This window comes from Pongo pygmaeus, chromosome 19 (assembly GCF_028885625.2).
Source record: "Pongo pygmaeus isolate AG05252 chromosome 19, NHGRI_mPonPyg2-v2.0_pri, whole genome shotgun sequence".
Taxonomy (NCBI): domain Eukaryota; kingdom Metazoa; phylum Chordata; class Mammalia; order Primates; family Hominidae; genus Pongo; species Pongo pygmaeus.
In genome coordinates this window covers 12,966,629-12,994,089 of record NC_072392.2, presented here as the reverse complement: position 1 = coordinate 12,994,089, position 27,461 = coordinate 12,966,629, and the positions used below count along the sequence as shown (strand labels likewise).

The following is a 27,461-nucleotide window of genomic DNA, read 5'->3' as shown; positions in this document are numbered from 1 at the left end:
TGCAACCACTCCCGGCTAATTTTTGTGTTTTTAGTAGAGACGGGGTTTCATCATGTTGGCCAGGCTGTTCTCGAACTCCTGACCTCAGGTGATCCACCTGCCTCGGCCTCCCGAAGTGCTGGGATTACAGGCATAAGCCACCATGCCTGGCCACAGAGCAGGTTTTGAACTACTAGCCTGAAGCTATTCTCCCGCCTTGGCCTCCCAAAGTGCTGGGATTACAGATATGAGCCACGGTGCCCAGCCTTTAAGCAGCTTTTAAAAACTATCATTTTTATTTAGAATACTCATGGAGATGGTGGTATGATAATCTTTTCAGTTTGTAAAGCTCTCTGTGTAAAGTAGATCTGAAGTGTTTTCCTGACCCTCACTGGGATGGTTATTTCAAGTACAAAACGTTTTCACACAATGGGTGATAATCTTCCATAAAAAATTTCATATTTGAATGAAAACAGCTCAAGAAATACACTAATGAGCAAAAATATATGGGGAAAGAGGAACGTGTAGTTTTGACTTAACTGAAGAAACCAAGAGGAAACTGGTCTCCACATGAAAATGTGATCCTGGAAAGTCAGGTGTCAAGATTTTCGAGTAGGAATCTATATGACTTGAATCTCCCCTACTTCCTGAATAAAAGTGACATCTTTCAGTATTTATAAAAAAAAAAAATACGTCAGTGGAGCTTCCAGGTAAATTATCTTTAAAAAATCATATTTGAGTGGAGCTTCCAGGTAAATCATCTTCCTCTTTTAAGGGAGCTCCCTGTATTTCTAGCGGCTTTAACTGAAATCCCTTTCAGTGAGAAATCCTCATTAGCTACATAAGAGGAGACTGGGTGTTTTTTTCAAAAAGCTGGTATTGGGACATCTACCTCTGTGATGTCCCTGGTCAGCTATATTGTCTAGGAGTTGAAACATTTTGTATTAATTTTCTATCATTTACTGGGTGCCTCTTCTGTGACAGTGCCACTCAAAGGGCTATTGATATATTATCAGGTGACTGAATTCTATATTCTGAAGTAGGAGATACTGTTATTGCTATTACTCACATTTTACAGATAAGAAAGCTGAGGCTCTGAGAGGTCAAGATCACGCAGCTAACAAATGAGCCAAGACTCTCTTGCTTTAGAGCTTGTCCTCTATTCTTGCTTTTCCTTCCAAAAAACACTACAATTTTTGTTTTGTTTTGTTTTGAGACAGGGTCTCGATCTGTCACCCAGGCTGGAGTGCAGTGGCGCGATTTCGACTCACCGCAACCTCCGCCTCCGGGCTTAAGCGATTCTCCTGCCTCAGCCTCCCGAGTAGCTGGGACTACAAGCTCGGGACGCCACGTAAAAATGATCAAGCTCTAACATGTATGCATACGAATTACAATGGAAATAAAATTAGCAAAGGGCTTATGCTAATGCTCAATACAATTGATTTCCTCACATTTAATCCTCACAACCACTACAACTACCTCTAACTCAAGCTCTGAGGGACCGACGTGCCCTGAGGACACAGCTCTTATCTGGTGGGAACAGGAGCGTTTTAGCGAAACTCCAAACTCCTAGAACCCGCCTTCCCCAGGAAGCCTTTTCCTGGCACTGTGCTTCCGGAAGTCCCGCCCCAGGAGAAAAACAGCTTCCGGAAAAAATTGCGGCCGGGAAACCGGAACAGAACAAGGGGCGGGGCCGCTTTAGACGCTCTAGTATTCCTCTACTCTATGGCCGCTGCCAATTGACAAGTCCCGAGCGGTAAAGCTCCTTTCTATTGGATGAGCAGCTTCGCGTAGGCGGGCAGCTCGGTGCACGGCGCGCTGATTGGCTGGATCCGCCATGCGGAGCGGCTAGGTGGTGCACGGGAAACGCGGGCGTAGGTGACCGGCGGCTTTCTCAGTTTTGGTGGAGACGGGCGCATGTGGGCGTTTTGCTCGCTGCTGCGGTCCGCGGCCGGACGCGCCATGTCGCAGGGACGCACCATATCGCAGGGACCCGCCCGCCGCGAGCGGCCGGCCAAGGACCCGCTGCGGCACCTGCGCACGCGAGAGAAGCGCGGACCGTCGGGGTCCTTCGGCGGCCCGAACACCGTGTACCTGCAGGTGGTGGCAGCGGGTAGCCGGGACTCGGGCGCCGCGCTCTACGTCTTCTCCGAGTTCAACCGGTCAGTCAACGAGCCACGCCCCGTCCCGCCGGGCCCTCAGTGCGGCGCAGCCTCTGAGCGTCGGGGCACCTCCCAGGGCTTCGGCTTCCCTACTTCACACATGTGGTTCACTGTTGCGGGGGTTCATGGAGTTATGGTGGGTGGGAAATCCGAGATTCTTTGCATCCATGTGATTTCTGGGGATCTGTGAAGAACTTCAGACGTGGGTCTGAGCGTCCTTATCCCAACCCTTGGGCCCCGGCCTGGCTGTCAGCACTTTCGGACCTCCACCCTCTTCCGTGCACCCCAAGGCCAGTGTGTCGTTGTTAGCGTGTGGGGTGGACAGATCTGGTGTGTAGCCGGTGGTGGGGAAAGGACTCATTTTGTCCTAGCACCCACACACACACACAGGCCCCCACTCCTCTCTACCTCTGCTAAGGAGGGCTCAAAACCCACCAGCAGAAATGTGGCTCGGTAGTCCAACGTGCAACATGGACTTTTAATTTTTTTTCTTTTTCTTTTTTTTTTCCAGAGTCTACAATAAAGCATCTAATTGGTGTCAGAGAGTTTACAGAATAAAACCTTCTGAATGTCTTGTGTAATCTTTGTCTTGTAGGTATCTCTTCAACTGTGGAGAAGGCGTTCAGAGACTCATGCAGGAGCACAAGTGAGTCAGTCTCTTGCTTTCGGAGGGGGAGTTGATTACGGGGCTTGAAAGCCGAAATGAGAGGCTAGTTGTTTTTTATAGCAAAAGTGGTCTTTGTTGTGTTCATGTTATCCTGTTTAAATGTTTTCTCATTCTTAGGTTGAAGGTTGCTCGCCTGGACAACATATTCCTGACACGAATGCACTGGTCTAATGTTGGGGGCTTAAGTGGTGAGTATATTCTTTGCAGTGTCAGAGGCTGGTGGGAAGTCTCCGGGATTTTAACCGGCTTTACCATTTTTCCAAGTCTGGGGTGGGCAGCTAGACTTTTTTTTTTTTTTTTTTTGGTCAGTGGCGTGATCTTGGCTCACTGCAACCTTTGCCTCCCGGGCTCAGGTGATCCCCTCACCTCAGCCTCCCAAATAGCTGGGACCACAGGTGTGCCCCACCACTGGCTAATTTTTTTGTATTTTTTGTAGCGACGGGGTTTCGCTGTGTTGCCCAGGCTGGTCTCAGACTCCTGCGATCCTCCTGCCTCGGCCTTCCAGAGTGCTGGGATTACAGGCATGAGCCACCGCACCTGACCTGGAATTCTTTTTATACTAGCCCAGTCAGCAGCAGCACAGAGCATTAAAAGCTGTGACTCAGAAGAACAGATTTTAATATGGATACCACCTCTTAAGTGTTACCATCCACTTAGTTTCTTGGGTTGCGGGGACAGAGATTTGTGGCAGTAAACTGGAGAGTCTAGCGGTGGTGATTACAGTTAATATGTTTACCACAGACGCCATTGGCACATTGGCAGCCACACACATACCCACTGTCCAGATTACCCTGTCATTTATGTCTGTCAGCCAGAAGGTCAGGATCGTGTTGCAGCCAGATTGTGTGGGCTTGGTGGCATGGACAGGAAGGAGTGAAGTGTTAGACCAGTCTCCCTTCTCAGGGCTGAGACTAGGGTGAGGCACTTAGGGTGCCAGCCCTTCACTTGCATGATTCCTTAAATTTTGCACACTGGGTGCCTTGCTGCTTCACCCTAATAACAGCTCAGCCCATTCTAGAGGCATTTAACGGATATTTGGTGTCCGTTACACCTCTAGCTGGCATCATTTCTGCTCTGTACATCTTCCCTGGTTATACTTCCAAAGCTGGAAGGTGGAGATGTAGATAAATAGTTGGATTAGTACAGGGTGCTCCTCCTGTTAGTGACGACCAGGTCAAATTGATGAGAGATCTGATTTTATGCATCCTTTTTAGGAATGATTCTTACTTTAAAGGAAACCGGGCTTCCAAAATGTGTACTTTCTGGACCTCCGCAACTGGTGAGTCTTTCCTGACACATCTTTCAAAAGCAAACTTTCCTTTTGTAATATCAGTAAGAAGAATTTTCCTTTTTGCAAATCAGTCTTCTGCCCTCCAGAGATACCTGGTCGTTGAAACGCTTCCCCTTTCAAGTTAAAAAGACTTGAGTTCTGATTAACTCTGTGACCTTGAGCAAGTTACTTTACCTTTCTGAGCTTTAGTTTATTCGTCTATAAGATTACTGTCATGTTTCATAGAGTTGTTAAAGATTAAATGATGTAGCAGCACATATAAAGCACTAGATCCCTTTATTAGATGTATGTTTGGCACCAAGTAAGCACACAAGAAAGGGCAGCTTTTGTTTTTATTCAATAAATTTCTGACATCTTCTTACCTTTCAGTCCAGCTTATTACACTCTTGAGAAGTCGTGTGTGTGTTGGTGAACATAACAGTTCATTTTCCAGTTCTTAAGAAGAAAGTCACCAAGACCTGTTAAGTCTTTCCCCAAAATAACGTTTGAAATCCATCCATTTGTCTCTTATTGAGGCCTTCCTTATTTCTGTTTTCTACACCTGTAAACTACAATAGCCTCCCATATTCATTCTCGCCTTCCTGTAATCCATCTGCACACAGCAGCCAGAGAGGTCACTTTAAGACAGAAAAGTAGTGTGTCAGTTGTCTCCCTAAAGCCCTTCATGGGCTCCCCATTGCAATACAATCCGAAACACCTTGATACGGCCTACAAGTCCTGTAGGCCCCGGCCGCTACCCACACTTCCATCTGTACCCATCGCTGAACTGCAGCTGCATGGGCTGACTCATGTCCCTCTAACTCTCTGGCCACTTCAGGACTTTCGCCCTTCCGCAGGTTCCCTCTGCCTCTTCTAATTGCTGCCTATATTGTTACTGAACCTTCAGGGCTCAGCTAAGAGGATCATTTACTCCAGAACTGTCTCTTCTTCTCTAGACAAGTTGGATCCCAGCCCTCTGTATTTTTCATTTTCCTTGCAGAGCACTTAGCATAATGCCACTAAGCTGTTTCTGTTATCATGTTTCGTTTTCTCTCCTCCACTGGCCTGATTAGAGCAAGGCCTCCATCTCTTTTTCCTGCTGTATCCTTGGCATCTGATATAATGGATACTCAGTAAATATTTGTAATAAATGATGTTCAAAATATTCACTAAGCTTTGTTTTATGTTGATACCTATTGGTAACCTTTTAAATACTTGAATAGTTGCTGTGTTCTACATTTGTTCAACCATAACTGCTCATTTCTTTGTTTTTCATTAGGAAAAATACCTCGAAGCAATCAAAATATTTTCTGGTCCATTGAAAGGAATAGAAATGGGTACGTCTTTGTCTGTGACTCATCCTCTGCTATTTCTAACTTATATATGCCCTGACCTCTCAAATTAGAATCCATTGAAAACATCAACATTAAACCTCAAAATCAAATGCTTCATCACCACGAGATTTTTTTTTTTTTTTTTTTTTTTTTTAGATGGAGTCTTGCTCTCTTTCCAGGCTGGAGTGCAGTGGCGTGATCTCAGCTCACTGCAACCTCCACCTCCTGGGTTCAAGCCATTCTCCCACCTCAGCCTCCCTAGTAGCTAGGACTACAGGCGCACGCCACCACGCTCAGCTAATTTTTTGTGTTTTTAGGAGAGACGGGGTTTCACCATGTTGGCCAGGATGGTCTCGATCTCTTGACCTTGTGATCTGCCCGCCTCAGCCTCCCAAAATGAGCTACCATGCGGCTGGAGATGGGTTTTCTAAATAGTGACATTTTCTGTGTTCTCACCTCATGCTGTAAAAATAGGGGCCAGGTCGGCAGGAGTGATTGAACAGCCAACGCATGCCTGTGTGCATGCTGTGTAGTATTCTCCATCCAGACAGCAGGGCTCCTGCCTCAGTTCCAGAGGTGCTTCTCGTCGTTGAGTTGCTTTGAGTTGGGGGCGGGGGTGACAAGGGGCTCCTAAAGGTTTTGTGGCCAACTTTGTACGTTGAAACGCAGCTCCAGCTGTGAAGGGGGTTTACGGCCTCTTGATGGTAAGAGGCCTCGCTGAGGATGCTAGTAGGGCTCTTGTCCTGGCACTGGTGTGCATCTGTGGCTTGTTAATACTCCTCTTTTATAGAAACACTAATACTTTGTTTCAAAATATACATCAGCTCTTCTGGTTGAGATGATGGGTTCCCTGGCTTCACTATTCTGTTTGTTAACTTGGGTCTCTGAAAGTTGAGTACTAGTTTCTTGTTTTTCAATTTTTAACGGATAGTCACCAAAGATTATAATGTCTTTTCATCTGGTTGTAGTAAATATAAATGGCTGACCAAAATACACTTTTATTATTTCCTAAAAATGGTAATCTCCTTAGAAAGTCTGGTTTTCGTGTCAGATTCCCACCATAATTCTGAGACAATTCAGTTGTTTGTGGTTGGTGATCCTGAAGTTACTCTTCCCACACATCTTCACTAATACAATCACTTTGCTGTTGTGTGGTTTTCTTGTAGCTGTGCGGCCCCACTCTGCCCCAGAATACAAGGATGAAACCATGACAGTTTACCAGATCCCCATACACAGTGAGTATGAAAGCCAGGTTTCCCAGGAGGAGGGTGTACGTCCTGAGTAAAGAAAACATGGGTGAAAACAGAAACTGAACACTTGCTGTGGGCACCCTGTTTTGTGTTCTGAGCATGATTAGAAAATTTAGTTGAGGAATGAAGATATGGCTCCTGCCCTGGCTTGTAAACTTACCGACGTCTAACTCATGCCTAATGATAGTGATTATGCTTTGGAATATTAGATAATCAAGCACTGTTGGTAAATAGATTGCATTCAAGTTTGCACATTCATTGCTTGGAGGTTTTTTCCCACAGGCGTGATACCCTCTTTTTGATCAGAGGATCATGAAGAGGTTTGCACAGATAGATTTTTAAAAATCAATAATGATTACAGCAACCTAAAAGAAGTGTTGTTAGGGGGTTAGAAGCTCCTGCAGATTCCCGAGTATCAGGGCCGGATGATGTGGTCTTAGCTTAGGAAAAGAGTCAGTCTTGTCCTTGAGCTTGGCTAAAGACATTCATGTCCGGTTTTACTTACATGTGAAGAGAGTACCAAGCAGTAGGGGTATTTCGTGGTTAGTACTAACTAATGTGATGCTTACCAAGTAGTGCTGATGGGTGATAGACCAGAGCACCCAGCAAAGGCCAGAGAAGTCCAGAACCTGGCGAGGAGATGAGACTTAGGCCGACTGAAGGCAGAAGGCAGCAGGGAGGGGAGGAATGTGCCGGGGCAGTGGCACAAGTGCTCCTAGGCCAGTGCCATGATGGGCTGATCGGTACTCCCATTGCCTGGCTTGCTCCTCCTGCTCAGATGCCTTCTCTCACCTGACCCCTGCTGTAGCCACCCCCAGCCTGAGTTGCATCCCCCTGTTTGTGGTCCATTTCCAGCACCCTGTTCTTCGCTCCATGGCACGTGACAGTTAACTTTCACGTGTGATTTGCGTGATCGATGTTAACATGCTCAGTTTTGCTGATCACTGTTTTTTCAGTGTCCAGCGGCCCTCAGTGAGTGAACTTATGTTCATTGTCATTGCAGCTGTGCGTTAGCTTCTTAGAGCAGGGAATTTTTTTCCCTTGATCTTGAGCCTTAACTAAATGTAAAATGAGGTTCCTTCTGGAGGTAGGTATCCTTTGGGCCTATGTGTGTTAGCGGGAGTGATGATAATAAATACGCATGTCTACAACCCACATGCTGTTTAGATAACACATTGTTGCGTTGGTACTATGGCCGAGGCTGTGAGATAAGCAGAAACATAAAGATTAATAGGACATAAGTGCAGCCCAGAAACCAGGTAGGAAGTTAACTAACTAGTTATTTCCTACCGTATAGTAAAAGGTGTGCTGATTTAATTGGCGTTCTGGCATTCCCACGTATGAACGTCTGGGCCTTGGCTGTCAGCTCACCTTGTGCAGTGTGTAATTTGGTGGTGTCCGTACTGACCAGGTGAACAGAAGAGGGGAAAGCACCAACCATGGCAGAGTCCAGAAAGGCCTCTCGGCAGGCTCAGTCCAGAGCGATCTTCAGACTCCGAGTCGAATGAAAATGAGCCGCACCTTCCACATGGTAATAGTATAAACAAAACAGAGGAGCAGAAAGGCTTGCGTTTTCTTAATTCTCTGCCTCGTAATGCTTGTAGGGAGTCATTATTGTAAGAAAGCCACGTGTGTAAACAGATACTTCTTCCTGGGCTTATTATGACTTGGCCCGTGGGGAGAATGAGAAGGGTTGTTGTAAAGGTGGCAGCCTGGAACTTTAATAACGACCAGTCCACAGTTTTGGCCACCCAGGATCTGGGTAGGCCCAAAACTGTGTTCTTTTTTCCCAGAGGAGAACAGGGCCTGACAAACGGATTCATTTTGTATTTTTCATTTGTGTTTTTCATTAATGTAACATTTATGCAAATTTTCCATTAATGTGGAAACTATAACTGCTAAGCCAATGAGACAGTCAAATCAGTGAGAAGATCTGCACGTCTTCTTCCAGAATGACAGCCCACTGGGAAACGGAGTTAAAAGTCCAAGATAAGATGTAGCTCAGGAGTTGGGTTGCTTCAGGAGTTTGTTGTCCTTAACAGAAGGCCAGTGTTGGCAAAGCTTGGCAGCTCCTCTTTCTGTCCTGAGGTCTTGTTTAGTGACTGAGAACAGGCTGACCCCTATGTGCTGTCTTTGTTTGGATGGCACTGGGTAAAGACTGACACCAGCATTTTCTCTGCAGGCCTTTGAACTTTTGCATTATTTCATATATTATATGTGTTATAAAGCACATTACAATGTATTTTTCTCTCTCTTCTCCAGTCCTAGGTGAAATGTGTCATTAAAAAAAAATTTCACTTGCCATTCTAAAGTTTTTCTGGTGAGAGTTTTGTGTTTTTCATTTACCCAAACACATCTCCACATAAGTAGGGGAAAAAAAAGTCTTCTTGAGTATATTAGTGTCTTCAGCCTGTGTATTGGGACAGTAGCGTCCATTTAATTTTTATGTGAAGTGAAATTAGGTATCAGGTCATAATCAGTCTGTAATGTCTTGACAACTTTCACATTTACCTTGTGATAATCAAATGTGTTTTTCCTCAGGTGTTAGCCAGAGAAGAGGGGCCAGGGACTCTTCCCTGGTCGTAGCTTTCATCTGTAAGGTAAGGGAGCCTTTCTGGAGGGCTGTACGTGACTGGGGTCTTGGTCAGCGACCTCTGGTTTGCACTTTTTCGTTAATTTGAGGGTAGGCACTCCTGTTACCTGAGACAAAAAGAGATAGCAGATTTTCAAAAAAACTGATGGAAGGCCGGGTGCAGTGGCTCACGCCTGTAATCCCAGCACTTTGGGAGTCCAAGGCAGGTGGATCACGAGGTCAGGAGTTCGAGACCAGCCTGACCAACATGGTGAAACCCTTTCTCTACTAAAAATACAAAAATTAGCTGGGTGTGGTAGCGCGTGCCTGTAATCCCGGCTACTTGAGAGGCCAAGGCAAGAGAATCGCTTGAACACAGGAGGCGGAGGTTGCAGTGAGTTGAGATTGCACCATTCCACTCCAGCCTGGGTGACAGCAAGACGCTCTCTCAAAGAAAAAAAAAAATTTGATAGAAATGACACTGGCAATGAGCCTGCAACGAGTATTACTATTAACCTTTCATAATTGTCATCACTTGTAGGTTTCAGAATTTAGATGCTCTGTTTCTCAAGATAACCCCATACTTTTATTTCCTTTTAAATTTTTTTCCAGTGCCCTGTCAGCCTCCGTACATTTTTTTTTTTTTTTTTTTTGAGACCGAGTCTGTCTCCATCGCCCAGGCTGGAGTGTGCAGTGGCACGATCTCGGCTCACTGCAGCCTTCACCTCCCAGGTTCAAGTGATTCTCCTGCCTCAGCCTCCTGAGTAGCTAGGATTATAGGGGCGCGCCATCACACTCAGCTAATTTTTGTCTTTTTAGTAGAGACGGGGTTTCACCATGTTGGCCAGGCTGGTCTCACTCCTGACCTCAGGTGATCCACCCACCTTGGCCACCCAAAGTGCTGGGATTACAGGCGTGAAGCACCGTGCCTGGTCCATATTCTTTTATATTTGCCAACGATTGGTCCTTTTAGAATTCAGAAATTAGTGAAGGCAGCTGTGTTTGTTTTCCTTCAACTCCATCAGGTCTTTATTCAAAGTCTTTTAACTCTGTTTTACTTTATTTCATTCCCCTGCAATAGCTAAGGTCTAACATCAGATTAATTGGAATATTAGCTAGCATTCACAAAGGCCTAGATCTGTAACTCTGAAATTGGTCAAATTCCATTAAAAATTTTTGTTACAATAAGCTGTTCATAAGATCTGACTAGTGGCTTATTTTTAATAGAATTTTGCATTAAAATTTTATCAATGCAATTTGCAACAAATTTGTCTAAATATGTGAAAAGATTTCATTGCCTTTTTGTGGGCTTAGATTATTTTTTAATGTTGATTTTGAAATATATTTGGAATTTTTATCTAAATTCTGAAACCTACAAGTGAAAATAATAATGAAAGTAAGTAGTAATATTAGTGGCAAGATCATTGCCAGTATCATTTCTATCGATTTATTTGAATAATGTGATTTTCATAAAAGTTAAGTACTATTGTTAACAGGCTTATTACTTGTATGTTTCTGAGTTTTAGACAGCAAAATCATTTTTTAAAGTTTTAAAAATATTTTATTTTTGATAATCTATATTTATACTGTCTGATTTTTCAACTGTTTTATATGGTAATCTTTAAATCATATTCCTGCTTTCCTGAATAGGTAACAGTGAGCATGATGAAAAGTGACAAGCTCACTTTTACACACTCAGGCAGTTGCCCTATTATCAGACAGCCGTTCCTGGGGGCTGCCTGCTGCCTGCCCCGGCTTTTCCATCTCCTTCCTTGCTGTCTTCTGTGGCTCCTTCTGAGGGCTGCTGTCACTGGATTAGCCTGTAACCCCTTTCCCCTCTTCTAATTAATTTGCTGCTCTCAGGTGGGTTTTGGAAAGCAATAAAGCTGAGCTAGGTCAAGTTCCAGGAGTCTCTTGGCATGAGGACCTGAGAAACTCATCTGATGGAAGACCTTGGCTTTGGGCAGCTGGTGCACTGTTGGGGTGTTATCAGCTGTGTTCTGGCTCTCATCAGTCTTCCAAATACTCTGCATTCCTCAGAGAGGAACATATCTCCATGGGTTGAGTTCAGCTCCCAGGGAGATGGGTTTCCCTGCCTTAAGTCTGCAAGTACCTTTTTTTTTTCTTTCTTTTTTTTTTTTTCTTTTTTTGAGACGGAGTCTCGCTCTGTCACCAGGCTGGAGTGCAGTGGTGCAATCTTGGCTCACTGCAACCTCTGCCTCCCAGGGTCAAGCAGTTCTCCTGCCTCAGCCTCCCGAGTAGCTGGGACTACAGGAGTGCACCACCATGCCCAGCTAATTTTTGTATTTTTTTAGTAGAGACGGGGTTTCACTGTGTTGGCCAGGATGGTCTGGATCTCTTGACCTCCTGATCCGCCTGCCTTGGCCTCCCAAAGTGCTGGGATTATAGGCGTGAGCCATCATGCCCAGCCTTTTTGTTTGTTTGTTTGTTTTGTTTTTCTGAGATGGAGTCTCGCTCTGTTGCCCAGGCTGGAGTGCAGTGGTGCTATCTCAACTCACTGCAACCTCTGCCTCCCAGGTTCAAGTGATTCCCTGCCTCAGCCTCCCGTGTAGCTGGGATCACAGGTGCCTGCCACCATGCCCGGCTAATTTTTGTGTTGTTAGTAGACACAGGGTTTCGCCATGTTGGCTAGGCTAGTCTCGAACTCCTGACCTCAACTGATCTGCCTTCCTCAGCCTCCTAAAGTGCTGGGGTTACAGGAGTGAACCACCATGCCCAGCCTTCAATTACCTTTTATTTATTTTATTTATTTTTTTTTTTTGAGACGGAGTCTTTCTGTGTTGCCCAGGCTGGAGTGCTGTGGCACAATCTTGGCACACTGCAACCTCCTCCTCCCAGGCTCAAGTGAGTCTCATGCCTCAGCCTCCCGAGTAGCTGGGACTTCAGGTGCCCGCCACCACACTGGGCTAATTTTTGTATTTTTAGTAGAGACGGGGTTTCACCATGTTGGCCAGGCTGGTCTTGAATTTCTGACATCAAGTGATCCTCCTGCTTCAGCCTCCCAAAGTGCTGGGATTACAGGCGTGAGCCACCGCCCCCAACAGCAAGTACCTTTTAAACATTAGAGACATTTAGTTGCCATCCTCAAACCCGTTTGGGTGTGTGGAGAGAATGTTGGGTCGTGACATGCTTGTTAGTTATCTAAAGATGTCAGCCATCAATCATCACTGTGTGATGTGCACACTGAAGCTGTAATCCTTCATCTGGGATGATATTTTTTAAGATGCAAAATTCTACAACCCTGAGAATAAGGATTTCAGATCCAAATTTGAGACTCAGGCCTACGAGTAACTTTTTAACTTCAGAGAGTTAAAAGAAGATACACATAGTTGATGAAGATTTAAAGGAGAAAATGAAAATCAAATGTCGTTTAGCACTCAAAGGCCTACATGTCATTTCTGACATTTTTCTGTTTGTGTGAAAATTTTTTTTCCTATAAAATGATTATGAAGTTTTCCGATAGAATTATTGTTTGCCTTTCTAATGTAATAGCATATTAGGGGTTTTTTTTTCTTTTTCTTTTTTTGAGACAGAGTGTCACTCTGTCGCCCAGGCTGGAGCGCAGTGGCGTGATCTCGGCTCACTGCAAGCTCCGCCTCCTGGGTTCCTGCCTCAGCCTCCCGAGTAGCTGGGACTACAGGCGCACGTCACCACACCCAGCTAATTTTTTGTATTTTTAGTAGAGATGGGGTTTCACCGTCTTAGCCAGGATGGTCTTGATCTCCTGACCTCATGATCTACCCGCCTCGGTTTCCCAAAGTGCTGGGATTACAGGCGTGAGCCGCTGTGCCTGGCCTATTAGGGATCTTTTATTATAATTTATCTCCAAGATAAAAGCAATGACATATTGCCAAATAATTGAAAAATACAAGAGAAATTAAAATCATCCATGCTTTTGTTAGCCTATCACTGTCATTGAAATATCATGTTACATGGCAGTTTGCTTGCTGGTTGCTCTGTTAGGCAACACTCTGGTGACATTCCTTTAGCTATTAATTGAGGAATGTAGAATGACAGAACAGTGTTTCTCCTCAATGATACTTGAAGGATATTTATTAACTTTCATATTGAATTACATTGTATTAAATTTATAATGAGTTAATGCTGGGAAATAAAACACTGATTTAAGTCATTTTGGCTTTTAGTACTAAAGCATTTGACAATAAATGACTTCTTCAGCATGTGGTATACCTTCTGAAAGCAATAAACGCATTTTAATGAATTGTAAGGAAACAACATTATTTTATTTTTTAATTTTTTTTTTGAGACAGACTTTCGCTTTTGTTGCCTAGGCTGGAGTGCAATGGCACGATCTCGGCTCACTGCAACCTCCACCTCCCAGGATCAAGCGATTCTCCTGCCTCAGCCTCCTGAGTTGCTGGGATTACAGGCATGCACCACCACACCTGGCCAATTTTGTATTTTTAGTAGAGACGGGGTTTCTCCATGTTGGTCAGGCTGGTCTCGAACTCCTGACCTCAGGTGATCTGCCTGCCTCAGCCTCCAAAAGTACTGGAATTACAGGCGTGAGCCACCGCCCCTGGCCAACATTATTATTATTTTTTTTAATCTAGAAAAATACACTTCTAAGAAAATTGATTAAAACCAAACTTCTTCATTAGCCACTAAAATCACATTTATGTTCTCTTTGTTGCAGCTTCACTTAAAGAGAGGAAACTTCCTGGTGCTCAAAGCAAAGGAGATGGGCCTCCCAGTGTGAGTGTGGGGAGTGAGGCTTCTGGGGACTCACTGGGTACACCTGTCCACTTAAGGAAATCACATTTCACGGAGGCCTTGCCTCTTCATTTCAGTGGGACAGCTGCCATCGCTCCCATCATTGCTGCTGTCAAGGACGGGAAAAGCATCACTCATGAAGGAAGAGAGGTGAGATGCCTGGTTTTCTTGATGATTCAGCAGTTACAGGTAGGGTCTGGAATGCTGGGCAGAGTCTGTCTTCTTCAGGCCCTACAGACACCACTTTTGAAGGACGTAGAACAGTTTGGACATCACTCAGCTAAGTGATAAAATGGCCTCTTTTATCTGTGTTTGTCCCGTGTGTCAACACGGCTGCATTCGAGCATTTTTGTAGATGGTCCATTTAGGATCTGGTCATCCTCCTCTTTAAAGGGTGCATGCTTTACTTGGTACTTGAGCTCAGGACAGTGTCTAACAACAGACCCCATGTGGATGGGCCTGGGGTTTATGGTCCAGAGGAATGCCACTGTATTCTTTGTCAAGATATTTCCTCTGACTTCTAAGGACATTAGGACCAATGGCCACAGACTGAAGAAAACCTTAATGCCAAGCCTCCTTTCCTGGCCAGTGTAGGCCTGAAGTGCCTCAACCTGACAGTTACCTATTTAGGTATCCACAAAGAGACCAGAAGGGTGTTGATGGTGGTGTGTAAAGTTGGTTTTGTGGTTTACCTCTCGGCTCGCTGGATAGGCTATGTCATGTTAGCAGTTGCCTTGAAGGCAGTTAAGTTTAGTGGCTGAGCTGTGACCCCAGTGGGCGGGCTTGTTTGATTTTGCAGATTTTGGCTGAAGAGCTGTGTACTCCTCCAGATCCTGGTGCTGCTTTTGTGGTGGTGGAATGTCCAGATGAAGGCTTCATTCAACCCATCTGTGAGAATGCCACCTTTCAGAGGTAATGAGGGGTCTCTAGGGTGGGAGAAGTGAGAGCTGAAAACCCAGCCCAGCATCGACATGGGCATCTTGTGGCTTGGCAAGAGCTGTGTTTCTGGGAAGGCCCGCTGTCTGGGTTTACAGTTCAGAGGCCAGGACTCCTACCTTAAGTCGCTGTTGGTAGTTGGTGGGCTCCGGTGTACACAGCCTCAAAGTGAAATTAGAAAGGATTGAAAACTAGAAACCACTGAGGACTAGAAATTCAACTAGAACTCTTACAGCTCTTATACCAGAAGAAATTCCAGAACTTTTTTGAATTCTAACTAATGCCCCAGATTATCATTTAGATTATTTTGAACTGAATTAATTTTCTTCCATTACCTGCATTGAAACAAATGAGGTGGGTCAGAGTGTGTGAGACTGTCGTGGTCAAGAGTCCGTGTTATGGGATGGACTCACAGCTGGGGAATGTCTTTTGGGCCACTGCCACTCTGTTTTTGTCCTCTATCAAAGTTAACCAGTTTTGCAGTTCAGCTTTCATCCCAGGTGGAATCATCTTTGACCCACCTATCTCAGTTTGAATCTTTTCCCCCACTCTTAAAGGTTTACCTGTATTTTTCCTGTTCCTAGTTTGTATCTATCTGTATTTTTTCACTTGCTTTTTTCTACTTACCACAACAAATCCTTTTGGGCTGCTGTACGCCTTCCAAGTCAGAGCGTTAGGAGTTGTTTCATGGTCCGCTTTATTCTCTGTGGGTGAATTTGGATGCATTGGTAGCCCCGGCTTTGTATTTTAATCAAGTTTTGGGCAGCAAAGCCTCTTCAATGAATGAGGTGTTATTTGAGAGCCATGTGTGGATGTGTGATGATGCTGGGATAGATAAAAATAGCTACTGTGTATATTTCTTTTTAAAGGGAACTGGAGGGAAACATATCAGCATGTTAGTAAGTGGTCTGTTGTCCAGGTGGTGGAATTTCAGACGATTTTCATTTTTCGTGCCTGTGTCTCAGGTCCTCTGGAAGACAGACACCAGGGTGGCATTGGAGGTGCAGGAGGTTTATTCGAGGAAATGCCCGTGAGAGAGGAAGGAGAGAGGGAGCAGGAGGAGGCAGGGAGAGCCTGGTTCTGGCTTTGCAGGTTGGACCCGTATGAGTGGAGAGGGTAGGAAGGAAGTGCAGTGCTGAGAAAGGATCCGCCAGGCTGACTGGAAGGCCCAGAGCAGAGCTTGCCAGATAGAGGAACCCCATGTCCATTGGAAATGGCCCAGCACTGGGGTCTGCTGTGAGAGCATGGCCTGGGTGTGGAGGCTGTCAGCTCAACTGCGGTGCTCGCAGAGGGCCGCACGATACCCCTCCCTGGCTGCATGGTCCCTGTCTTTGTGTGTGCTGAGTCTGCATCACTTTGTAAAGCCCCACTCTTCTGCCCAGGTACCAAGGAAAGGCAGATGCCCCCGTGGCCTTGGTGGTTCACATGGCCCCAGAATCTGTGCTGCTGGACAGCAGGTACCAGCAGTGGATGGAGAGGTATGGAGCCCAGCCCAGCGGCACTTGGGGTAACTCTTCTGGGCAGTGGTGGATTCCCCTTTCCTCCCCTCTTGCTCTTCCCAGCGCTACCTACCCTTCTGCACCTGCCTAAACTTTCTGTGGGATTCCTGCCTTCCCAGAATTCTAGGAGTCCCAGATCTGTGCTACACTTGTGAAGAAAATGCACCGCTAGGTGGCGCAGTGTCCACACGATTCCATTTATTTTACACCCTCCACACTCTTCAGGGTGTCTGAACAAATACTGCCGTTTGGTTGAGGATTCCACAAGTGAATCCCAAAGAAGAGATTGCAGCTATAAAATGATAGCTTCCATTTACTGAATGCCCACTTTGTGGGAGGCAGTGTGTGAAATACCCTTTTCATTTCCTCTAGGGTCGTCACCAGCAGCCCTGGGAGGTAGATGTTTAGTCACTGGAAGGAGAGGGAGCTTTACTTTTTCCTCGGGGCATCGCTGACCAGGGCCAGGTGGAGGAGTATGAGTTGAGCTCGGGTGCGGGGTGACCTTGGGCTGCTTTTTGGCCCCTGCCTGTGTCTCCCCACATAGCCCCTTTACCTGCCCCTCGCTCCATGGCCTGCTCTCCTGCTGTCTCTTTCATTCCTCAGGGTTTGAGTTCCCTATTTGTAAGCCCTGGACATCTTTTTCTTGTTTTTCCTCTCTCTCTTCCCAGCACACCTGAAAGGCAGCTGAGCTAGGGAACACCGGGCTTTGAGACAGCAGGAGTGGGACCATGTTTGGCCATGTAGTAACACTGCTTGGGGCAAGTCACTGAACTGTTTGAACACCTCATCCTCATTACTACTCCTGAGCTCAGCACTACTCCTCAGGGGGAGCTGCCTCCTAACAGATGCTGCAGATGCCGGATCTGTTTCTTCACAGGTTTGGGCCTGACACCCAGCACTTGGTCCTGAATGAGAACTGTGCCTCAGTTCACAACCTTCGCAGCCACAAGATTCAAACCCAGCTCAACCTCATCCACCCGGACATCTTCCCCCTGCTCACCAGTTTCCCCTGTAAGGTAGTGTCTCAGACCGGCCCCTTGTTGGCCCAGCTCTCGTCCCCTCTCTTTCTCTCCATGAATGTGTTTTGTCTCTTTCAGGAGGTCCCCACCCTCAGTGTGCCCGTGGTTCAGGGTGAATGCCTCCTCAAGTACCAGCTCCGTCCCAGGAGGGAGTGGCAGAGGTCTGTGCCATCTTGAACTAATGGAATCGTCTCAGTTGAGTTGGGAAACATTTCTGTAAATAGCCACATAGTAAATGTTTCAGGAGGCTCTCCAGACCATATGGCCTCCGTTGTAACTATTCAACTCCGCTTTGAGCACAAAAGAGCCACGGACAATAAGCTAATGAATGGGCTTGGCTGTGTGCCAGTGTGAATTTATTTAGAAAAGCTGCCTACTCCAGGCTGGGTTGAGGTGGGCGGATTGGGGCCAGTAGTTCTCCTTTTCTAAAATTGCCTTGCATGGGAATAGCAGTGATAGAGCTCATATGTTTCACAGTATAGAAAATAGGAAATGTATGATGAACACAGTCACCCATAATCCTGTTGCCCAGAGATAATGATTGATAACATTTTGTGTTTCTTGATTTGTTTATGTGGGGTTTTTGTTTTTGTTTGAGATGGAGTTTTGCTCTTGTTGCCCAGGCTGGAGTGCAATAGCGCGATCTTAGCTCACTGCAACCTCCGCCTCCCGGGTTCAAGCAATTCTCCTGCCCCAGCCTCCTGAATAGCTGGAATTACAGGCGCCTGCTACCACACCCGGCTAATTTTTTGTAATTTTAGCAGAGACGGGTTTCACCATGTTGGCCAGGCTGGTCTCGAACTCCTGACCTCAGGTGATCCACCCACCTCGGCCTCCCAAAGTGTTGGGATTACAGGCATGAGCCACCGCGCCCGGCCTGTTTTAATTTTTAAAGGTCTGAACCTTGATTTGAAGTTTCCTGCCCACTCCACAGTGTTTGTATTAGAATAGAGCACGTGCTGGATTATGACTGGATGCTGTGTGCTGTTGAGGTTGGGTAGTTGGGGCCCTTTAAGGGACTATACTAGCAAGACTCGGGCTCACAGGCAACATCACAGGGTTGAAGAACCTGGTGTCCCTTTGTCGGCATCTGCACAGGCTCTTAACACACAGCAGTGATTCACAGCCCTAGCCGACATTCAGATTTACCTCCTGCTTGTGAAAAATATTGCATAGGGCCTGCCCCAGACCTCTTGAGGCCGGGCGTGGTGGCTCGCGCCTGTAATCCCAGCACTTTGGGAGGCTGAGGCAAGGCAGATCACGAGGTCAGGAGATCGAGACCATCCTGGCTAACACAGTGAAACCCCATCTCTGCTAAATATAGAAAAAATTAGCCGGGCGTGGTGGGGGGCGCCTGTAGTCCCAGCTACTCGGGAGGCTGAGGCAGGAGAATGGTGTGAACCTGGGAGGCAGAGCTTGCAGTGAGCCAAGATCGCGCCACTGCCCTCCAGTGTGGGTGACAGAGCGAGACTCCGTCTCAACAACAACAACAAAAAAATTAAGAAAAGAATCTTGAGAGTTAGGCTTGGGACTTACAAGCTCCCAGATGATTTTAATGCTCTGCCAGGTTGAAGAGCCGCCTGTCCAAGGAGTTGTCACTCCGTGTGATTTGGGGCCTGCTAGGAAGTTGAGATCTCAGGCCTCACTGCAGAGCTGCTGAATTGGCTTCTGCGTTTTGCCAAGGTTCCTGGGTGTGAACATGAGTTTCAGAGTCACTCCTCTAGGGGCCCCGCTTCTCAGCTCGGACCATTGACCCCTCAGAGGACATTTGGCAATGTCTGGAAACATTCTTGGTTGTCACAGCCTAGGAGGTGGGTAGTGGTGCTGCTAGTGGGTAGAGGTCAGGGGTACTGCACCAGGGCAGCAGCACTGGCCACAGAGAAAAAAACCGTCTTGCCCTGGGCATCAGTAGTGCCCCACTGACTGGCCCTGAGGCAGAGCGATGCAGCATCCAAAAGGTGGTGGAGCAGAACTGCCCCAGATGCTAGTCACTTAACCTTCAGTGTTGATCTGAAGGAACTTCCTGCAGATTGTCACCCTGAATTTATTCTGGACATCCACATTGGGGTCTGCTGAGGCCATATACCGTGTCTGTCACCTGAGATGCTTCTCTCTCTCCCTGCAGGGATGCCATTATTACTTGCAATCCTGAGGAATTCATAGTTGAGGCGCTGCAGCTTCCCAACTTCGAGCAGAGCGTGCAGGAGTACAGGAGGAGTGCGCAGGACGGCCCAGCCCTGGCAGGTAAGTGGGAGCCTGCAGAGCAGCCTTTCTTTCCTGGGCTCTTCCCCCTGCTGCTGTTTTCATAGCATTAAGTGGAGTGCTGGCGGGGCGCATTCTAACCTGGCTTTTCAGTCTAATCCAGGGCTTCTCTACTTCGGCTCTACATTAGAATTATAGTCATTGGAGGAGGGGGCTTTGGGGAGTTTAAGAATCCCAATTCCTGGCCGGGCGCAGTGGCTCACGCCTGTAATCCCAGCACTTTGGGAGGCCGAGGCGGGCGGATCACGAGGTCACAAGATCAAGACAATCCTGGCTAACATGGTGAAACCCCATATCTACTAAAAATACAAAAATTAGCCGGGCATGGTGGCGGGCACTTGTAGTCCCAGCTACTCGGGAGGCTGAGGCAGGAGAATGGCGTGAACCCGGGAGGCGGAGCTTGCAGTGAGCCGAGGTCGTGCCATTGCATTCCAGCCTGGGCGACAGAGCGAGACTCTGTCTCAAAAAAAAAAAATCCCAATTCCTGTGCCCCATCCCACCCAATCAGAGCATTTGGCGATGGCACCCAGGCATTCTTGACGAGGCACGCACTGAGTGAAACGTTTTAGTGAACGCCTGTGGAAAGAGCTTTGAGCAGGGACTTGGCTGGCAGGGGGTCTAGTCCTGGCTTTGCGGATGCACAACCATGGAGGATTTTGGCCACGTCACTCAACTGAGGCTGAGGGCCGGGCACAGGCTTTGGAACCATCGGGTCTCCCTGGATTTGAATCCTGACCCTGCCTCTTACCATCTTCACCGGAGACCTGGGCCTCTGAGCCTGTTTCCCCCTTGGGAAGCAGAGCATTTCTTGTCTGGTAGGGCTGGGAGGATGCGACCGAAGTGCATGGTCTTCCAGTAAGAGCTGGATGCAAGGCACACACTGTTCTCTTGAAATAAATGACGGTTCCCAGCATAAAGAAATGTCATTTTTTAAATGTAAAAGAATTACAGCAATTCTTTTGAAGAAAGGACTGGAGAATTTATTTGTTCTTCTTCTTAGCCCTTTGGTGACAAATAGCCTGTGGGTCCCACACTGGTGCGAAGTCCTTTGTTTCGGGGCGGTTGCCAGGGGCCTGCCAGTCCTCCTCCTGGGAAGCTGGATAGAACTGTGTTGCTTACCCATCTGTCTTAGTCTGTTTTTTGTTATTATAAAAGAATATGTGAGACTGGGTAATTTATCAAGAAAAGAGGTTTATTTAGTTCACGGTTCTGCGGGCTGAGAATTGAAGGTCCTGGCCCTAGCTTCCAGTGAAGGCTTTCATGCTGCACCATAACGTGGCAGAGGAGCGCAAGTAGGAAGTGGATGCTTGTGAAGATGAGAAAGCCTGAGCTGCACCCTGGCTTTATAACAACCCCCTCTCCTGGGAACAAATCCATTTCCTTGAGAAGTAATGCAGTCTGCTGAGAGCCAGTACTTACTACTGCAGCTCCAAGCCACTCAGGAGGGTCCGTCCCTGTAGCCCAAACGCCTTCCACTAGGCCCTGCCTCCCAAAACCACCATACTAGGGAGCACGTTTCCACATGAGGTCTGGGGACAAACCAATGATAATCAAACCATTGCATCTTCTCATGGCTGCATGCTGGCTCACTTTTGACCCAAAGGAATGGATTGTTTCACATGGATTTTTTCACAGAGAAAAGAAGTCAGTACCCAGAAATCATCTTCCTTGGAACAGGGTCTGCCATCCCGATGAAGATTCGAAATGTCAGTGCCACACTTGTCAACATAAGGTATGCTGCTTTCCAAGGAAGCATCCTTCCATCAAGGGCATGTTTACTTTTTAAACAAAAGTCCTGCTGCACTCACCAGTCGATTTGAAATGCAGCGGTATCAAGCCCTGTCACTTGTCATGTCGACTGGAGTGTCCAGGAGAGAAGCGTGGCCTTACTGCATTTTATAGCCTCAGTAGCAAACTTTTACCCTGGGAATCACCAAATTCATCCCATGATGTCTTTTAACAAACAGCTGATTTTACTGTGTGCAGTACACCTAGCTAAGAAATCAGCTCGTTTAATTTTTACATTAATCCTATGAAGTGGTGAACAACTACCCATTTTGTTGATGAGTGAGCTGATATTCAGAGAGGCGACTTGCTGTGGTTCCTACAGCTGGTAAGTGGGACATCTGAAGTTTGAGCGGGGACTTGGGGTCTTGCTACATGATATTGTCCCCCAGCTATTTGTTGCTAGTATGTTAAAAAGCTTTAGCGTTTTGCACATTTGTGTTCAGACCCTGTATTGGATTCCCCTTGACATGTTTTTTAGTTGATTCTCTTGGGTTTGCCTGGGGTCATCAGCAGAGAGATTAGTCAAATGCGTTGTGAAATGTACATGTTATCTCTGCAGATAGTATGTGAAGAAAATAAGATTGTGAATTACCAGGTTTGTTTTTAAATTTTGCTTTGTCATCTTAGATGCTAGTGGTGGATGACAAACAACCAAATAGTGCATTAAATATATACAGCAGTGACGAGATGCGCCCTGACATCAGAAATATACAATCTGGGGTGTGTTTCTCTGGATGAGGACATGCAATAAAGCAGCTTGGAGTGAGCCAGCCTCTCCCGGGGGCTGAGATCCTGGGGGAAGAAGGGCTTTTTGAGTTGCTGACCTGACACCCTGCGAGTGGCTTTTGAACCAGCTGAAGCTAATGGGAAGGTGCTATTGCCACCTTGCCTCCCGACTCCTTTTTCCCCTGGAAGGTAATGTCTTAGCAGCGAGGCTTCTCTCTGCAAAATGGGTGCAGCCCTCTCAGTCTTCGTGGCTCCTCTCAGAGAAGGAAGGCGGCCAGAGCGGGTCAGCATTCTCTGCCTTGGAGCAGAGCTTCTGAAGTGGACTGCACAGCCAAATAGCCCAAGAAGCTTGTCAGAATCCAGGCTTCCAGAGCCCTGCCTAAAACCAAGTCAGAAACCCCGAGTGACACCTGGGAGTCTGCATTAACTAGCTCCCTGCATGAAACACCTGCAGCCCGCCCTGCACCAGGTGTCTTTGAGGACATGAGCTGAGGAAACCCCGACCGCCTGCAAAGGGGGAAAAGTCCGATGGCAGCTGGACCTAGAAAGAGTCTCGTATGGCCCAGTGCCTGTCCTGGTATTCTCAACAGAGGCTGTGGCCACAGTCAATCTACGTAGTCAGATTCATTATTAGGACTAAATGCTTTAAGCCTCCTATAAACTCTTTTTTTTTTTCTGATGCCCAGCCTTTGCGTAAGTCTACTTGAAAGGGTTTCAGGGTTCCATGGATACTTCTTTGCTATAAAGAGGATGACACATGTAAAATTAACTTTCTGGTTAAATTAATTGGCTTTTATATTACCTCCTCAAAGCAAAGCACGAGAGACAGAAATTTCTGCAATTGCTTCCTGGTCCTGTCCAAAGCAGACATCAGCCTCTGAACTGTCAGCAGCCTTCCCAGTGGCAGTGACTCTCTTCCTCTTCTCTTCTGTAGCCCCAACACGTCTCTGCTACTGGACTGTGGTGAGGGCACGTTTGGGCAGCTGTGCCGTCACTACGGAGACCAGGTAGACAGAGTCCTGGGCACCCTGGCTGCTGTGTTTGTGTCCCACCTGCACGCAGATCACCACACGGTGAGTGTTGGGCTGGACCACAAAGCTGGAGCCTGGAGGAGGCACTGCCATGTTGAGTTGGCCCTTTGGCCGCGTCTTTTCCTCCACTTCCAAACTTGCCCAGGGCTTTTGTTACTCATCTCTAGCTAGGAAATGGTCTTTTACAAAACTCAACATAGCCCTTCTGCGCCACAAGGATGTCTTCTCTTTCTATTTAGTTCCTTTCCTGCAGCAGGACAGGTTTGAGTTTACCCAGTCTTCCTTGAATCTTGAATCTCACACGGCCTGCTCAGAGGAAGCTTTGGCCAGATGCAGGAGGTGTGGCTATGAGACCCTCACCTTGGTCTCCTGGGGTGCCGGACCCTGGGCCATTGCCCTCTTCCCAACACGGGTCATGTTGCTTTCTGCCCGTGACATTTCAGGGTCATGGCGCAGGGGGCTCAGCCTGTGCCACCCCCACTGCGGCTGTGTTAGAGGCTGGTGGGTGACATAGGGCTGGCAACTCCTGCAAGAGGGAGGACTCCAGACCCTAACCCGAAGGAGATCGCCGTGGGGCCTGGCTAATGCATGTCTCCTGTTTCTTTGCCAGGGCTTGCTAAATATCTTGCTGCAGAGAGAACGAGCCTTGGTAAGTGTGGCACTTGATTGACGTTTTGAGTTTCAGTGGTTTACACATCATCTGCCATGCCTCTTGGCACTCCAGTTTTTATTGAGATGTTCCGTCGTTGAGTCAGCAGTTGGATTTTTTGTTTCAGGCATCTTTGGGAAAGCCACTTCACCCTTTGCTGGTGATTGCCCCCAGCCAGCTCAAAGCCTGGCTCCAGCAGTACCACAACCAGTGCCAGGAGGTCCTGCACCACATCAGGTGAGCATTCAGGGCAGCCTTGCCCCCTGGGCTGTTGCTTGCTGCCACCTCCTTCAGAAGCTCAAGGTTGACACGGATGGGTAGTTACCAGTATCCCCCAGCAGCCTTGCCCTTGACATGGTCCCAGATGGCAGAAGCAGGGGAGAAGTGCTTTGGCTGAAGGACAGAAACCATTAGATAGTTCGCATGTAATGCTTATTTTCTTAGAAGCATTTCTTCCCAGTCCTCATTTGAGTTCTGAGCTGCTTTTTAAACTTCGAGCAGCTTTTCTTCATGAGACAGTTCCAGAGCCAAGCACCCAAATAGTGGCTAGCACAGAGAATGTCCATAGCAGGTGTGTGGCTAGCTGGGAGGTGGCACCATCCTCACCCCAAGGGGAAGGAATCCCCTCTGCTGGAGCCACCCATGGCCTGTGCTGCCTGAGCCGGAGGTAGCATTCACCTGCTGGGTTTCTCCCAGTGGCCTAGAGGCTTTGGTTTGGCTCTTTATATTTGACAGCTGTTTCCTCATCTTAGTGACTATGATTTAAATCATATTTTCTCCTAAGAATGATTTTGGGGTTCTCCAGCCAAAGACTTAAACTTTGGTTCCAGATGCCCAAGAAATGTTTATTATCATTTTAAATGTTTTGTCTTTTTACAGTATGATTCCTGCCAAATGCCTTCAGGAAGGGGCTGAGATCTCCAGTCTTGCAGTGGAAAGATTGATCAGTTCGCTGTTGGGAACATGTGATTTGGAAGGGGTAAGGGGCACAGCTGCAGGCATCGTGGGGGCGAGGTGGGGAGCAGAGCTGCAGAGCCCTCCAGCCCCGCCCTTTTAGTTTCAGACCTGTCTGGTGCGGCACTGCAAGCATGCGTTTGGCTGTGCGCTGGTGCACACCTCTGGCTGGAAAGTGGTCTATTCCGGGGACACCATGCCCTGCGAGGCTCTGGTCCGGATGGGTGAGTAGAGGAAGAAGCAAGCCACCCTGAGGTTGCTCTGGGGTTTGTGTAGCTGGAGGTGAATGCAGGTGAGCTTGCAGGGAAACGTCAGCAGAGGCAGGAGACTCAGGTCCCCACCCTCAGAGTCTCTGGTTGTCATCCTAATAGGCAGACCCAGGGGCAGGGGAGCTGAGTGTTGAGACCAGGAAACAGCACGTGACTGAGGCCTGTGTGCTGCTCTCGCGGAGAACTCTGCCCTGATCCTTGTGCTGCTTCTCCAGGGAAAGATGCCACCCTCCTGATACATGAAGCCACCCTGGAAGATGGTTTGGAAGAGGAAGCAGTGGAAAAGACACACAGGTAGCAAAGGCTGGTCAGTCCTTGTCGCCCACATCCTCTCCCTCCCCCACTACGTGACACTGAGCAGCCGTCGTTTGTCTCCACTGATGTGGGGCTGCCCTGCTTCCTATCAAGGGCTATGGGGGCTTTGACCTGTGGCCGTGCTCACAGGCCCTTGGCCTTTATTTTTGCAGAATTTTCTAGGCAGGGTTCTAGAGTGAGGCACAGTTTTTTGAAAGCATTTAGAAATCGGCTGAATAAACTATAAGCCACGTCAGGGAATTGCCAGGGGAAGGCGGGGGCTGGGGGACTGAATTTTTGGCTGTTAATTTCAAGAAATTAACAGTGCATTACCCCAGGTGGGCCCTGTGCTTTCTCTTGGGTGCCCTCATGGACAGATTTGGCAGCCAACACAGAGGGTGGGCTTTATCCAGGGGTGTGTGCGAAGGCTCTGGCCCTCAGGGGAGATTGTGCTGGCTACGGAGGTGCCCGTTAAGAAAACCCACCAGCTTCCCTGGGTGCCCTGGCAGTTGATGGCCAGGGTCTGTGCCACTGTCTGCTTTGCAGTCTTGCAATTGGGTTCAGCTTCAGTCTGCTCTGTCCTTCACCTGCAGCACAACGTCCCAGGCCATCAGCGTGGGGATGCGGATGAACGCGGAGTTCATCATGCTGAACCACTTCAGCCAGCGCTACGCCAAGGTCCCCCTCTTCAGCCCCAACTTCAACGAGAAAGTGGGAGTTGCCTTTGACCACATGAAGGTCTGTATGTCACGTGGACAGCACAGGGCGGGGACGGGGCAGGGAGACGGGACTCTACACACTGAGTAGGACAGTCAGCTGGAGTTTGCTTTCTTGTTTGGGGCCACCGTGGGAAAAGGGTATCTACCCATCACTCACCAGGTCGAACCACGCTGGGTTTGCTGGTGAGACCCACCTCCTGCAGGGGCCAACTAGTCTTCAGTCTCAGTTCACTGGAAATTTCTGAGAATCCTTTTAGGCCTGGACTGCTCACACAGTCATGGCATTTGAGCCTCAGCACAGACCTGTGAGACAGGTGGTTGCCTCCTGTGAGTGGGAAAGCCAGGCCTGACCCTTGGCCTTCCGGAATGAAGGGGCAGGGCCCGAGCCAGGCCTCGTTTTTCAGGAGCTTGATTTTGAGAGCATCTGGACTGCTCTCCCTTCCCTCTCCGGAGGCCCTTAGCCAGGCCTGGGGAGCCTCTGCCCCTTTAGAGGGCTCCCTCCGTGCCATTCTTTTTTCCATTTCAGCTGTGACCCATTGGCTTGTGCCAAGGAAGGGGCGTTGGCGCTGCTGTGTGAGCACATGATTGCATCCCTCCCAGCTCCTGTCCCCCACCCCTGCCCCTCTTGAGACATGTCTTTGTCTTCTATTGTGTCTTCTAGGTCTGCTTTGGAGACTTTCCAACAATGCCCAAGCTGATTCCACCACTGAAAGCCCTGTTTGCTGGCGACATCGAGGAGATGGAGGAGCGCAGGGAGAAGCGGGAGCTGCGGCAGGTGCGGGCGGCCCTCCTGTCCAGGGAGCTGGCAGGCAGCCTGGAGGATGGGGAGCCTCAGCAGAAACAGGCCCACACAGAGGAGCCACAGGCCAAGAAGGTCAGAGCCCAGTGAAGATCTGGGAGACCCTGAACTCTGAAGGCTGTGTGTCTTCTGCCCCACGCACGCACCCGTATCTGCCCTCCTTGCTGGTAGAAGCTGAAGAGCACGGTCCCCCAGGAGGCAGCTCAGGATAGGTGGTATGGAGCTGTGCCAAGGCTTGGGCTCCCAGATAAGCACTAGTCTATAGATGCCTCTTAGGACTGGTGCCTGGCACAGCCGCGGGACAGGAGGCTGCCACACGGAAGCAAGCAGATGAACTAATTTTATTTCAAGGCAGTTTTTAAAGAAGTCATGGAAACAGACGGCAGCACCTTTCCTCTAATCTAGCAAAGAGATTCCCTGCACGCCAGAGACAAGCAGAGTAACAGGATCACTGGGTCTAAGTGTCTGAGACTCAATGAAGATAGTATTTCAGCTGCAATAAAGATTGAGTTTGCAACTGTGAGTTC

At 47.9% G+C, this 27,461-nt stretch overlaps 1 protein-coding gene across 2 annotated transcripts; it reads left to right on the top strand.

Annotated features, from left to right (window-relative positions):
- The first annotated feature begins 1,784 nt into the window (after positions 1–1,784).
- Positions 1,785–27,451, top strand: ELAC2 (elaC ribonuclease Z 2). Of its 2 annotated transcripts, none has more exons than XM_054456367.2 (24): positions 1,785–2,141; positions 2,737–2,787; positions 2,926–2,996; positions 4,023–4,087; positions 5,358–5,415; positions 6,579–6,647; positions 8,074–8,193; positions 9,204–9,262; positions 13,913–13,971; positions 14,067–14,139; positions 14,789–14,901; positions 16,308–16,403; positions 17,302–17,440; positions 17,522–17,604; positions 19,569–19,687; positions 21,341–21,437; positions 23,154–23,292; positions 23,861–23,899; positions 24,027–24,136; positions 24,779–24,878; positions 24,957–25,077; positions 25,338–25,416; positions 26,010–26,154; positions 26,797–27,451. In XM_054456367.2, the coding sequence occupies exons 1-24, from the start codon at positions 1,897–1,899 to the stop codon at positions 27,022–27,024; spliced, it is 2,478 nt and encodes an 825-aa protein (XP_054312342.2). In that variant the 5' UTR covers positions 1,785–1,896; the 3' UTR covers positions 27,025–27,451. The 2 variants fall into 2 exon arrangements, with proteins under 2 accessions (XP_054312342.2, XP_054312343.2); XM_054456368.2 differs by having other exon boundaries at positions 2,137–2,277.
- The last annotated feature ends 10 nt before the right edge of the window (positions 27,452–27,461 follow it).

Coding starts and splice junctions, on each gene's coding strand:
- ELAC2 (XM_054456367.2), top strand. CDS start 1,897: ATGTGGGCGTTTTGCTCGCTGCTGCGGTCCGCGGCCGGACGCGCCATG. Junction 9,263..13,912: donor TCGTAGCTTTCATCTGTAAG/GTAAGGGAGCCT, acceptor TCTTTGTTGCAG/CTTCACTTAAAGAGAGGAAA. Junction 19,688..21,340: donor GGACGGCCCAGCCCTGGCAG/GTAAGTGGGAGC, acceptor ATTTTTTCACAG/AGAAAAGAAGTCAGTACCCA.